Consider the following 15039-nt stretch of genomic DNA (forward strand, 5'->3'; position numbering starts at 1 on the left):
TATACCGCTGTATTCTCCATCCTCACGGCAAGTAAAATAAAAACCAGCATTTTAAAAGTTTTTTTTTTTAAATATACTTGGGAACTTTAAAGAAATGTTCTCCTAAATAACTCACAGGTTGAAGAAGAAATCTCAATAAATTACAAAATACATGAAACTGCATGAAAGAATTTATCAGAATCAGCAGAATACTCCTAAAGTGGTCCACTTGTTATGCCTTTATTAAAAACAAACAGAAAAAAAAGGAAGATCAAAAGTAAGTGATACAATTCAAGAAGTCAGTAAAGGGAATCAAAGGAGAATCTAAAGAAAGTGAGAAAATAATTTTTAAATAGCAAGAACTAAAAGTAATAGATCCAAAAATTAATTAGACCTTTAAAAAATTGGTTTTAAAAAGAGAAAACAGTATTCAGAATGAAAGAAGATTACAACTTCTATATTACAGGGTTTTTTAAAAGTATCAGACTATTACAAACAACTGTATGCCAATGAATCTTAAAAATTAGTTTTCTAATAATAGATGTGTGTGTGTGCTCAGCTGTGTCTGACTCTTTGCAGCCCCATATACTGTAGCCTGCCAGGCTCCTCTGCCCATAGAATTTTCTAGGCAAGAATACTGGGGTGGGGTGCCATTTCCAACTCCAAGGGATCTTCCCAACTCAGGGGTTGAACCTAAATCTCTTGTGTCACCTGCATTGGCAGGAGGATTCTTTACCACTAGCACCACCTGGGAAGCACTAGTTTTCTAGAATAATGTTATCAAAATTAACTCAAGAAGAAGAAAACCTGAATAAATCAGTAACCTTAGAGATTCTGAATCACTAATCAGAAGTCTGCCTTCTTCCAACTCTGCCAAGAACTTCAGGCCCAGATGGTTTTATAGATAAGTTTTATAAATCCTTCAAGGAGCCAGTAATTCCTGTCATACATACATGGTTTTGGAGGATGGGAAGAAGAGAGGCCACTACCCAATTTATTTTGTGAGATTACTATTAACCTTCAGTTCAGTTCAGTTCAGTCGCTCAGTCGTGTCCGACTCTTTGCGATCCCATGAACGGCAGCACGCCAGGCCTCCCTGTCCATCAGCAACTCCTAGAGTTTACTCAAACTCATGTCCATCGAGTCGATGATGCCATCCAGCCATCTCATCCTCTGTCGTCCTCTTCTCCTCCTGCCCCCAATCCCTCCCAGCATCAGGGTCTTTTCCAATGAATCAACTCTTCCAATGAGGTGGCCAGAGTATTGGAGTTTCAGCTTCAGCATCAGTCCTTTCAATGAACACCCAGGACTGATCTCCTTTAGGATGGATTGGTTGGATCTCCTTGCAGTCCAAGGGACTCTCAAGAGTCTTCTCCAACACCACAGTTCAAAAGCATTAATTTTTCAGTGCTCAGCTTTCTTCACAGTTCAACTCTCACATCCATACATGACCACTGGAAAAACAATAGCCTTAACTAGATGGACCTTTGTTGGCAAAGTAATGTCTCTGCTTTTTAATATGCTGTCTAGGTTGGTCATAACTTTCCTTCCAAGGAGTAAGCGTCTTTTAATTTCATGGCTGCAGTCACCACCTGCAGTGATTTTGGAGCCCAAAAAAATAAAGTCTGACACTGCTTCCACTGTTTCCCCATCTATTTCCCATGAGGTGATGGGACCGGATGCCATGATCTTAGTTTTCTGAATGTTGAGCTTTAAGCCAACTTTTTCACTTTCCTGTTTCACTTTCATCAAGAGGCTCTTTAGTTCCTCTTCACTTTCTGCCATAGGGTGGTGTCATCTGCATATCTGAGGTCATTGATATTTCTCCCGGCAGTCTTGATTCCAGCTTGTGCTTCCTCCAGCCCAGCGTTTCTCATGATGTACTCTGCATATAAGTTAAACAAGCAGGGTGACAATATACAGCCTTGACATACTCCTTTTCCTATTTGGAACCAGTCTGTTGTTCCATGTCCAGTTCTAACTGTTGCTTCCTGACCTGCATATAGGTTTCTCGAGAGGCAGGTCAGGTGGTCTGGTATCCCCATCTCTTTCAGAATTTTCCACAGTTTATTGTGATCCACATAGTCAAAGGCTTTTGGCACAGTCACTAAAGCAAAAATAGATGTTTTTCTGGAACTCTCTTGCTTTTTCAATGATCCAGAGGATGTTGGCAATTTGATCTCTGGTTCCGCTGCCTTTCCTAAAACCAGCTTGAACATCTGGAAGTTCACAGTTCATGTATTGCTGAAGCCTGGCTTGGAGAATTTTAAGCATTACTTTACTAGCGTGTGAGATGAGTACAATTGTGCAGTAGTTTGAGCATTCTTTGGGATTGCCTTTCTTTAGGATTGGAATGAAAACTGCCCTTTTCCAGTCCTGTGGCCACTGCTGAGTTTTCCAAATTTGCTGGCATATTGAGTGCAGCACTTTCACAGCATCATCTTTCAGGATTTGAAATAGCTCAACTGGAATTCTATCACCTCCACTAGCTTTGTTCATAGTGATGCTTTCTAAGGCCCACTTGACTTCACATTCCAGGATATCTGGCTCTAGGTGAGTGATCACACCATAGTGATTATCTGGGTCATGAAGATCTTTTTTGTACAGTTCTTCTGTGTATTCTTGCCACCTCTTCTTAATATCTCCTTCTTCTGTTAGGTCTGTACCATTTCTGTCCTTCATTGAGCCCATCTTTGCATGAAATGTTCCCTTGGTATCTCTAATTTTCTTGAAGAGATATCTAGTCTTTCCCATTCTGTTACCTTAGTACTATTAAGTTACTTAGTAATAACTTAACTAATAGTTACTTAGTAAGTATTACCTTAGTACAAGGTTAACATGAAAAAATGAAATTAGAGATGAGTTTCACCTAGGAACATAAACATGAAGATTTTTAAAATGCATGTGAGTAATGCATTTGATGGCAATAGGGTGAACAAAGCGGCCTTTAAAACCAACTGAAAACTACCAGAAAGTTAGGTAAATTATAAAAAACCAACTTCCTGAATACAGTCATGAACTAAAAAGAAAGCAAGGACTAGGTAGGCCAGGTGCTGAGTGAAGGTAAAAGTGAGGAGAACATCATGCTCCCTTCGCCCCCTGGGCGGTTGTTGAAGTGGGCGCCTTTGAGCATGGGTGTCCAAGACTGGGTCCTTGAAGGGAAGCCCAGGGCCTGCTCAGAATAGGGTGACTCATGCGGGATTACAGACCACAGGCACACTCACACGTATGTATACACCAGCTGCACGACGCTAGGTCTCTACAGGGTTGCCTCTTCTAAGGGCTAGCTCTGGAAATAATCCCTCACTGTCCGAAAGGAAAACTGCCTGCCTTGGTCTTTGGCACTGAGCCAAGTTGGGTGAATGAACCTTCCTTGAGAATTAATCATCATAAGCCAGCTTTTATGAGATTTGCAGTCCAAACTCATACCTAGGTGGCCTGAAAAGGCTCAAGCCAAGAATTCAAAGTGGTCCATCCAGGTCTGGTGTTGCCGCTGGGCATCTGATGAAAGCAAAGTGAGGAAGCCCCCTTCATACCAGACCTTAAAGAACTAGAACTTCCACAGACGGTGTTCTAAGGAAAATAAGCAGTTCATAGGAGAAGATCACCACACATATAAAGCAAGACAGGACACAAGGAAGGTGAGACTAAACAGACTCATGAAAATGTCTTATACACAATTATCAGAAAGACTAGCAGAATGTTTTATGTGTTTCAAGAAACGAAAGTCCTAAAAATATGAGAACTAGTCATTGAGAGCAAGGGACTAGGCAATTGATAGAAATAAAAACTAAATAATTAAAATGTAAAACTCAGTGGATAGATTTTACATTGGTTAAGACAAAGCTGAAGAGAGAATAGGGAAATGTAAGACAGAATCAAAGAAATTGTCCAGAATTTCACTGAGTCCAAGAAATGAAACTTATAAAAGACATATTAAGAGACATGAAAGATAAAATGAAAAGGTCTAATGTGCATCTAATCATGGAGAGGAGAGAATGGGCAGAGTGATATTTGAAGAAACAGAAAAAGAATTTTCAGAATGATGAAAGAGACAGTCAAGAAGTCCAGTGTATCCCAAGTTAGAAAAATAAAAAGAAATATGCCTCCAAGCCTCTAGTGAAACCCCAGAATATCAAAGACAAAGAAAATACCTTAAAAGCAGATTAGCTTTGAAGGAGTAACAGGCCTAGAGAAAATTAATCAAAATTCTATACTGAGAGAATTTATTTTTCCTGAACAACAAAGAATCTTTCTGAAAAAGTAAAAACAGAGTTAGAACCACAGTAAAGGAAATTCAGTGGGAACTTGAATAGAATTTATATCCTACTGTTGTGTGAAAATTGTATAAATCTTGTTGTTCTTCAGTTGCTCAGTTGTGTCCAACTCTTTGTGACCCCAGGGACTGCAGCATGCCAGGCTTCCCTGTCCTTCACCATCTCCCAGAGCCTGCTCAAACTCATGTCCATTGAGTCAGTGATGCCATCCAACCATCTCATCCTCTGTCATCCCCTTCTCCTCCTGCCTTCAGTCTTTCCCAGAATCAGGGTCTTTTTCAATGAGTTGGCTCTTCATATTGGTGGCCAAAGTATTGGAACTTCAGCATCAGTCTTTCCAATGAATAATCATCAATAGGTTGATTTCCTTTAGGATTGACTGGTTTGATCTCCTTGCAGTCTAAGGGACTCTCAAGAATCTTCTCCAACACCACAGTTCAAAGGCATCAATTCTTTGGTGCTCAGCCTTCTTTGTGGTGCAACTCCCACATCCATGCATGACTACTGGAAAAACCATAGTATAAATCTAAATTGTGTCGAATTGGTTCATAATGCTTCTCAGGTCTATGTTCTTCTACTACTCTGTACATTCATTCTATTAATTTCTGAGAATTTGATATTGAAAGTCCAACTGAAAATATTAATTTATCTACTTAAAAAATTGTAATATATAATGGAACTATATGTATGTAAATATATTTCCATACATATATATGGAAATACATATGTAACTTTATTCTGTATTTTCCAAGTCTCCTATAAATGTGTTATCATATTTTTATAATTTAAAAAATAAAATAGATAAAAAGCAAAGAAGAGGAAATTCTAAAGGATATATATCAGGTAGGAGGATGTCTGATGACTGAATGAAAGTCTGAAATGCAAAATGAGGAGCAAAGAAATTGGTAAATATGTGGATGCGTATAAATCAACTGACTCTATAAAATAATATTATATTGGATTAAAAATGCAGGTTAGAATTAAATAGCACAACAATAACATATAAACTGGAAGCGTGGGTGATTATATTTCAAGTGTTTAAGGTCCCTGGTTGTTCAGGAAAAGGATAAATGTATTGATTAGCTTATAACTCTCATGAGTTATAAGTACATGTAAAATTTTCTAGTATAGTCATTAAAAGAATAGAAATGAGTTTTTAACTTACAAAGCTAGTAGTTGGGGGTAAGGGAAGCCAGAATGAGAAAAGAATCATCAGTCCTAAAAAACATAGGAAAGAGGAGACAGAATAACATAGGAAAGCTGGGACAAATTAAGATGTTAGAGATAAATGCAAATATGTTAGTAATTCCAGTGAATGTAAATGGAGCAAAATTGTCAAATCAGATTAAAGAAAAGGAATACAGACACATTAGAAAAGGCAGAGGAACCAGAGTTCAAATTGCCAACATCCATTGGATCATTGAAAAAGCAAGAGAATTTCAGAAAAACATCTACTACTTCTTCACTGACTACGCTAGACCACAACAAACTGTGGAAAATTCTTGAAGAAATGGGAATACCAGACCACCTTACCTGCCTCCTGAGAAACCTCTATACAGGTAAAGAAGCAACAGTTAGAACCAGACATGCAACAATAGACTGTTTCAAAATTGGGAAAAGAGTACATCAAGGCTGTATATTGTCACCCTGCTTATTTAACTTATTTGCAGGGTACATCATGTGAAATGCTGGGCTGAAGCACAAGCTGGAATCAAGATTGCTGGGAGAAATCAATAACCTCAGATACACAGATGACACCACTCTTATGGCAGAAAGTGAAGAAGAACTAAAGAGCCTCTTGATGGAGGTGAATGAGGACAATGAAAAAGTTGGCTTAAAACTCAACATTCGAAAAACTAAGATCATGGCATCCAGTCCCATCACTTTATGGCAAATAGATGGGGAAATAGTGACAGACTTTATTTTCTTGGGCTCCAGAATCACTGCAGATCTGACTACAGCCATGACATTAAAAGACGCTTGCTCCTTGGAAGAAAAGCTGTGACAAACCTAAACAGCATATTAAAAAGCAGAGGCATTACTTTGCCAACAAAGGTCCATATAGTCAAAGCTATGGTTTTTTCTGGTAGTCATGTATGGCTGTGAGAGTTGGACCATAAAGAAGGCTGAACACCAAAGAATTGATGCTTTTGAGCTGTGGTGTTGGAGAAAACTCTTGAGAGTCTTGGACAGCAAGGAGATCAAACCAGTCAATCCTAAGGGAAATCAATACTGAATATTCATTAGAAGGACTGATGCTGAAGCTGAAACTCCAGTACTTTGGCTACCTGATGTGAAGAACTGACTCACTAGAAAAGACCCTGATGCTGGGAAAGATTGAAGGCAGGAGGAGAAGGGGACGACAGAGGATGAGATGGTTGGATGGCATCACTGACTCAGTGGACATGAGTTTGAGCAATCTCAGGGAGATGGTGAAGAACAGGGAAGCCTGGCGTGCCGCAATCCATGGGGTTGCAAGGAGTCGGACACGACTGAGCGACTAAACAGATACATTGCCACTTATTAATGACATCTAATAATAACAGGAAAGTTGAAAGTTTATGTTTTAAAAGATGTCATCAGGCAAATTCTGACATTCTGAAATCACCTTGATCAAATTCAGGACCTACAGTGGCTCAGTGGTGCGCTGTCTGCCTTCTCTGGAAGTGCCAGCCTGTTTTCCATTCAGCTTGTGACTCCCGAGTCTAGCTCTTCAGGATTCCAGACCAGAGTGGAGTCCTGCATCCGAGGACTCAGGCTCCAGCTTTCATCCCCCGAGCCCCTCAAGGCTGCCAGCAGCTGTGCTGAGCTTCACGGCTGCCTCTATAGATCGGCAGACAGTTGCCTTGAAAGTGAAAGCAGACCTCAAGGCCAGCTTTATCCCCCTGGACTTTAGTCTTTGTCTCATCTTGGCTATGTTATTAGCTCTTCATGCAATGACGGTTTCTCCCCTCCCCCCATATTTTGTATAGCACTTTTTTCCTAGTGACTTTCTCAGGAGGGTTGACAGGAATTGCCTAGTCCTTCACCACTGGAAGTGCAAGTCGCTAACTCCTGCTTTTTTGAGTTCACACAGTGGTTTTTTTCATTTAAAAATTTTTAATTATTCATGTATTTTATTGACATATAATTGACATATAACTATCCATTTTAGGTGTACAACCTAATGACTTGATATTTGTATATTTTGTAAAATAATCACCACAATAAGTCTAATTAACATCCATCACCGTACATAAACTTTTTTTCTTTTTTGATAAGAACTTTTAAGACTCTCGCAGCAACTTTTAAATGTACAATATAGTGTTATTAACTATAGCACATAGTATTTTTAAACACATGTCTCATTGCCACCTGGATTATAAGTCTTTGAATCTAAGGAATGACTTCTACTAACCTTATATCTCTCTTGATACCTCATGGGCTTCCCTGGTGGGCCAGTGGTAAAGAATCTGCCTGCAGTGTGGGAGACCTGGGTTTGATCCCTCGGTTGGGAAGGTCTCCCAGAAAAGGAAACAGCTACACACTCCAGTATTCTGGCCTGGAGAATTCCATGGACTGTATAGTCCATGGGGTCGCAAAGAGTTGGGCACAACTGAGTGACTTTCACTGATACCTCATAAAGCACTCTGAACAGATGGTTAGTAAATTATTAAATGAACTTTAATTTGCCAGTGGCTCTATTTGATACGTCCAACACAGGCTAAGTAAATGAATATCTAAGTCCAGTATCTTCTGGCTAATATATATACTGATTGGTATACTTTGGCACGGGCTTCCCAGGTGGCGCTAGTGGTAAAGAACCCACCTGCCAATACAGGAGCTGCAAGAGATGCGGGTTCAGTCCCTGAGTCGGGAAGATCCCCTGGAGAAGGAAATGGCAACCCACTCCAGTATTCTTGCCTGGAGAATCCCATGGACAGAGAAGCCTGGTGGACTGCAGTCCATAGGGTCTCAAAATAGTCGGACATGACTGAAGTGATTTAGCAAGCATGTTTTTCTCATGAAATATAGGGAGAAAAAGGTTTCAAAGTGCCAGATAATAAGATCACTATTAACTTTTGTGGTTTAACCTTAATAAGACGCTTAGAGTTTGTCAAATTTAAGATTTCTTAGGTTGAGTCAGTCTGGATATTTATAAGGAGGGAGGAGGCGGCATTTATAAATTGAAACAGAATGCTGATGAAATATAGAGAAAGCATATGCCCTGGATTCCTTATCTGAAGGTTTTTATATTACCAACCAGGATGAAAGGGCATTCCCCACCCCTTAGTTGGGCATGAGTGTTACCCCTTTCTGGGCATAATCAGTCAATACTGGTAAAATTCCATTCAACTCGTTTCTGTTTAGTAAAGTCATTTACATGACTCAAATGATACCTTACACTAAGATTGCCTTGCCCACATGATTGCATAAATTATTGAGTTCAAAATATTTTCTAATTCACACTGTAATTTTCTTTTTTGACCCAAGGATAATTTAGAAGTGTATTTCTTAATTTGCAATCATCTTAAGATTTTCTAATTATCTTCTTTCTCTTGATTTCTAACTTAATCTCATTTGATCAGAGGATATACTCTGTGTGATTTCAGCCCTTAGAAATGTAAGTTTTCTTTATGTACTAGAATTATTTGCGCTTAATATTCTATACACAGTGATTAGGTCGAGTTTGCTCATCATATTTTCCAGTGTTTCTGCATTCTTACTAATTACTTTGTTTTGTCATTGCTGAAATGTGATAAAACCTACTGTAATTCTGAATTCGTCCACTTCTTCTTATGCCTTCCACTTTTGCTTTAAATATTTTGTGAATTTATTAAGCTTATTCAAGTTAGAACTATTATATCTTCCTAGCATTTGAGTCATTTATCACTATGAAATGTCTTTATTTCTGTATTGCTTTTTGCCTTAAAGTCAGTTTTGCAGGAATAAAATAGTTAAAACCAGCTCTTCTTTTGACTAGGGTTTGCATGGTCTATCCTTTTCCATCCTTTTACTTTCAGTCTTTCCATGACTTTATGCTTCAGGTATGACTCTCATAAATAGCATACAGAGTTAGTTTTGGCTTTTTATCCGTTCTGACCATCTTTGTCCTTTGAATGAATTATTTATTTCATTTACTCTTAACACAGCTACTGTATGTTGTTTACAAATTGACCATCTCCTAGTGCTTTCTGTTTGTCTCTTCTCTATTTCTTTTTCTTCTCTTTCTACCCTTTTTGATTGATTGCTGTGGGTGAAAAGCAAAATTCTACTCCTTCTGTTTGATAACCTCAGTGAAATTTCTAGCTCTGTGCCTCTGTTAAACCTAGCACGATGTATATCAACTATATTACTAGGCAACATCACTTAAGGTAAAAATTACCCCTATTGATAAATTGCAGCTGTCCTGGGAGAATGAGAATGTCAGACTTTTGGCTTCCTGAGTGTGGTGACTCATGTGTTAGGCATGTCCCTTTCAAGGACCCTGGAAGCTGTATCTTTAGAGTTGCTATAAGAGATACTGAATCCTATGGGGCGTGAGGCTTTTAAACCCGAGGGCACTTCCTACATCTGATACGGACCTCATCTCATTGTGCCTAAGCTATCACCTAACTGCTGTGTGGGCTGCCGCATGACCTTGACACTGCCTGCTGGCAAGCCGTGTTCTTGTCCTTCTGAGTGGATGCCTGCCAAGTGTGGGCTGTAAATCTTTTGAGTCAGAATGTTTAGTTAGACCTAGGAGGCATCCTTTCCTTGTACTACCCCTCAACCACTAGTACCACAATGATATTTTATTACTACATTTATATACTTTATTATTTTGGAAGATTTACACCATAATACTCTTTTGGTGGTTACTCAAATTATTACAGTGTCATTATTGATTATAAAAATCTAATATCATTTGGTGCTTTTACCTCTTTCCAGAACAATGCAAGGTCCATAAAACATCTTAATTCCATTTGTCTTCCTCCCAACTTATTATGTTGTTTTAGTCATGTACTGACAAATATTTATTTCATTTAGGTATATATGTAAATATATACAATATGTACATATATAATTTTAAGTCAATAAGATGATGACATCACCATCACCATTATTACTGCTAAGTACTGTTAATATCTGTTTAGATTTCCTCATTTATCCCTTCTTTTTTTTACCTTCATCTTGGGCCATTTTTCTTCTGTTTTAATTTTATCCTGTTGTGTATGAAGCCTAATGTTGGCAAATTCTGTTTTTGTTTACCTGGAAATAGTTTGTGTTTTCCTTCTTGAAGAATAGTTTTGTTAGGGTGTAAAATTCTGCATTGGCAGCCGTTCAGTATTTCAAGCATAATATTCATTTGTCTTCCATATTCCATAGTTTCTTCTGAGAAGTCAGCTATCAGTCTGGTTGTTGCTCCTTTAGGTAATAAGTCCTTTTTCTTCTTGCTGCTCTTCTTTGGTTTTCAGAAGTTTTACTGATGTACCTAGGTGTAGACTTTTTTTAATCTTGCTTGCAGTTTGTAGCATTTCTTCACTTTGTTACAGCTTGATGGATTTTCCTCAGTTTTGCAAAGTCCTTGACTATTAGCTCTTCAAATATTGCTTCTGTCCCTTTTGTTTCCTCTCCTTAGGACTCCAGTTAATTAAAGCATCTCACGGTATGTCTTCTATGCCTCTTAACCTCTTGTATTTATTTTCTGTCTTTTTGTCTCTCCATGATCCATTCTGGGAAAATTCTTCTCACTTTCCTTCTAGTTTACTGTTTTTTTCTTGAACTATTTCCAGTCTACTCTTCTACTGGTCCACTGAGTTCTTAATTTCTTACTATTGTATTTTTAAGTCCTGGGTCTTCTATTTGGTTTGGTTCTTTTTTATAGATCTGGTTCTTTAAAACATTCTTAATATTGCCTTTTGTCATCTTGAACATGCTAAATATAGTTGTTTTAATATTTCTATCTGCTAATCCCAACATCTGGACCCCTGCAGATCTTTTTATTTTGTATATTGTTTTGCTATTTCTAATTCATGTTATCTTGGCTTCTTGTATATCTGATTAACTTTTATCTTGTCCCAAACATTATTTGCAAAACTATTTATAGAAGTAATTAGAGGCCCGTTTTTGTATATAATCTTTGTCTAGATTTCTTTTGCTCCATTTAAGCATCTAAAAGCACTGATATTCCAAAGAAACTATTCCAGTTTGAAGGACTGAAATGATTCAAAGCTGAATCGAGCACTTATATGTGCCAGAGCTGTGCCTAATATTTTATATTCTTCATTGCAGTGCATCTTTATCATAGCTTCTGATTCTTTCTATTAAATTACTCCTGTTACTTTTAATCACATTTCTGTAAATACACAAAAACTTGATGCTTACTTGATGTTTACTTACACGCTTGTTTTATTCCACTTCTACTCTTCCTGATGAATCCTAAAATATAATAATACCAAAATGTAGCTGAATGCCTGAGAACTTCCAAGCTTAAATTGAAGGGAAAGGAAGAATTTTTCACAAGTCTGTGCCTGAGAAATAAAGAATCACAAAGCTTAATTTGACACTAATTACTAATAACTGAAATTGAAGAAAGTGGAGAAAACCACTAGGCCATTCAGGTATGACCTAAATCAAATCCCTTATGACTAGACAGTGGAGGTGAGAAATAGATTTAAGGGACTAGATCTGATAGACAGAGTGTCTGATGAACTATGGATGGAGATTCGTGACATTGTACAGGAGACAGGAATCAAGACCATCTCCAAGAAAAAGAAATGCAAAAAGCCAAAATGGCTGTCTGAGGAGGCCTTACAAATAGCTATGAAAAGAAGGGAATCGAAAAGCAAAGGAGAAAAGGAAAGATATACCTATTTGAATGCAGAGTTCCAAAGAATAGTAAGGAGAGATAAGAAAGCCTTCTTCAGCGATCAATGCAAAGAAACAGAGCAATACATCGAGGCTGTATATTGTCACCCTGCTTGTTTAACTTATATGCAGAGTACATCATGAGAAACGCTGGGCTGGAGGAAGCTCAAGCTGGAATCAAGATTGCTGGGAGAAATACCAATAACCTCAGATATGCAGATGACACCACCCTGATGGCAGAAAGCGAAGAAGAACTAAAAAGCCTCTTGATGAAAGTGAAAGAGGAGAGTGAAAAGGTTGGCTTAAAGCTCAACATTCAGAAAACTAAGATCATGGCATCCGGTCCCATCACTTTATGGCAAATAGATGGGGAAACAGTGGAAACAGTGACAGATTTTATTTTTCTGGGCTCCAAAATTACTGCAGATGGTGATTGCAGCCATGAAATTAAAAGGTGCTTACTCCTTGGAACGAAAGTCATGACCAACCTAGACAGCATATTAAAAAGCAGAAACATTACTTTGCCAACAAAAGATCCGTCTTCTCAAGGCTTTGGTTTTTCTAGTAGTCATGTATGGATGTGAGAGTTGGACTGTGAAGAAAGTTGAGCACTGAAGAATTGATGCTTTTGAACTGTGGTGTTGGAGAAGACTCTTGAGAGTCCCTTGGACTGCAAGGAGATCCAACCAGTCCATCCTAAAGGAGATTAGTCCTGGGTGTTCATTGGAAGGAATGATGTTGAAGCTGGAACTCCAATACTTTGGCCACCTGATACGAAGAGTTGACTCATTGGAAAAGACCCTGACGCTGGGAAAGATTGAGGGCAGGAGGAGAAGGAGACGAGAGAGAATGAGATGGTTGGATGGCATCACCGCCTCGATGGACATGGGTTTGGGTGGGCTCCGGGAGTTGGTGATGGACAGGGAGGCCTGGCGTGCTGCGGTTCATGAGGTCACAAACAGTCGGACACAACTGAGTGACTGAACTGAACTGCACACTAGTTACATGTTAGTCATAGTGTCTTTTTTAAAAAAGTTATTTTTAATTGGAGGATAATTGTTTTACAGTATTGTGCTGGTTTCTGCCATACGTCAGCATGAATCAGCCATGTGTATACCTATGTCCCCTCCCTCTTGACCCTCCTTCTCACCTCCCACCCCATCCCACCCCTCTAGGTTCTCACAGAGCACCAGGTTTGGGCTCCCTGCATCATACAGCAAATTCCCACTGGCTATCTATTTTACATATGGTAATGTGTATGTTTCCATGCTACTCTCTCAGTTCATCCCATCCTCTCCTTCCCCTACTGTGTCCTTAAGTCTGTTCTCTATATCTGTGTCTCCACTGCTGCCCTGCAAAGAGTTTCATCAGTACCATCTTTTTAGATTCCATATCTATGCATTAATATATGATATTTGCTTTTCTCTTTCTGACTTACTTCACTCTGTATAAGAGGCTCTAGGTTCATCCACCTTATTAGAACTCGCTCAAATGTGTTCCTTTTCGTGTTAGTGTCTTTAGTCCAAGACTTTTTTCCAGTGAAGCTTACCATTTGCCGGTTTATTTCTATAGGAACCATATTACGTACGTTGCATCAAACCCAACGACATGAAATCCCCACAGATCTTTGATGATGAACGCTGCCGGCATCAAGTAGAGTATCTTGGACTCCTAGAAAACGTGAGGGTACGTCGGGCAGGCTTTGCCTTCCGCCAGACCTACGAGAAGTTTCTTCACAGGTGAGAAGAGATGAAACAAAGAAACCCAAGAGCTCAGTGAGACTTAGGGAGTCCTCCCTGTGTTAAACAACGCATCAGCTCGTACCAGGCAGTCTCAATATTTGTTGAATGAGCAGAAGAGTTGAGGAAACTACAAATACGAAAGACTTTCCTAGAATCGTCAAGAGACCCCTTGAGTTTGTGGTTTATGGACCATGGGAAATAAATGAATTCTTCGTGGGGAAAATATAAGCATGTAGTATAGGAGAAAAAGCAAGGATTCAGAGTCACAGCTGGGCTGGAGTCCTGGCTATGCCACATGTTTGTTGCATGACCTGGAGCTAGAAATTTAACTTCTTTGTTTCTGCATTTGCAAAATGAGTATAGTAACACTACCTTACAAGGCTTTTGCTGTGAGGATTAAATTAACCAAAGTGAAAAGGCTAGGTTCCTGGCACATAGTAGATGTTCAGTTAATGCTGCTTATCATTACTGATATTAGTAACTATAATAGTAAAAGGATACTAAGTAGATCATCACAGAGTCCCTAAAATTAGTCTACCTGATTGAATCCTGGCTTTGACCAGGATTTTTGACCTTGGGAAAATCACATAACTTTCCAGTTGCCTCTGTTTCCTATGTGTAGAATGGAGAAAATTAATTTTTTAAATGGGAATGATAATAGTAATTACTTGGTAAGACTGCTGGGGGTGAAATGAGATAACATATATAAAATAAAGCACCTAGAATGGGAACCTGGCTTATAATAATCACTCAGTATAAGAAGGTGTCATTGCTATTGTTATTTATTATTGGTAACAATAATGCTAGTTGACACCTGGGATCTTAAAAATAGTGTTTTAAATCCCATCTTTTCATTTATTTTAAAATATTTATTCAACATTTCCTATGTTGTAGGCTACAGATTTCACAAAAATATGAATGAATAAATACATAAAATACTGGTTGCTGAGGAGTCTCTTAAGTAGATAATAATGAATGTAAGGAGTCAGTCATACAAAGGTCAAAGAAAAAGAGCAGGTGAAGCTGAGGAAACAGTGGAGAAAAGTCTCTCTTGCAGAAATAAGTGTCGCGTTTTAGGTACCAAACGTCGTCCAGTATGGTTGGAGGATGCTGAGCGACAGGGCAGTGGTGTGGGTTGAGATCAGAGAGATGGACGGGGGCCAGATCATGTTGCATGTTGTCATCCAGACTAAACAGTTTAGATTTTGACC

General features: G+C 38.7%; 1 protein-coding gene across 2 annotated transcripts in view; it reads left to right on the forward strand.

Moving 5' to 3' along the window:
- The window catches only part of MYO1D (myosin ID), a 357910-nt gene that overhangs the window by 150318 nt on the left and 192553 nt on the right, over nt 1-15039 (forward strand). For both annotated transcript variants that reach the window (XM_043903065.1, XM_043903066.1), the window contains exon 15: nt 13659-13825. In XM_043903065.1, the coding sequence (XP_043759000.1) occupies nt 13659-13825 (167 nt within the window). The remainder of the gene's footprint in view (nt 1-13658; nt 13826-15039) is intronic.

This window comes from Cervus elaphus, chromosome 5, assembly GCF_910594005.1.
Source record: "Cervus elaphus chromosome 5, mCerEla1.1, whole genome shotgun sequence".
NCBI lineage: Eukaryota > Metazoa > Chordata > Mammalia > Artiodactyla > Cervidae > Cervus > Cervus elaphus.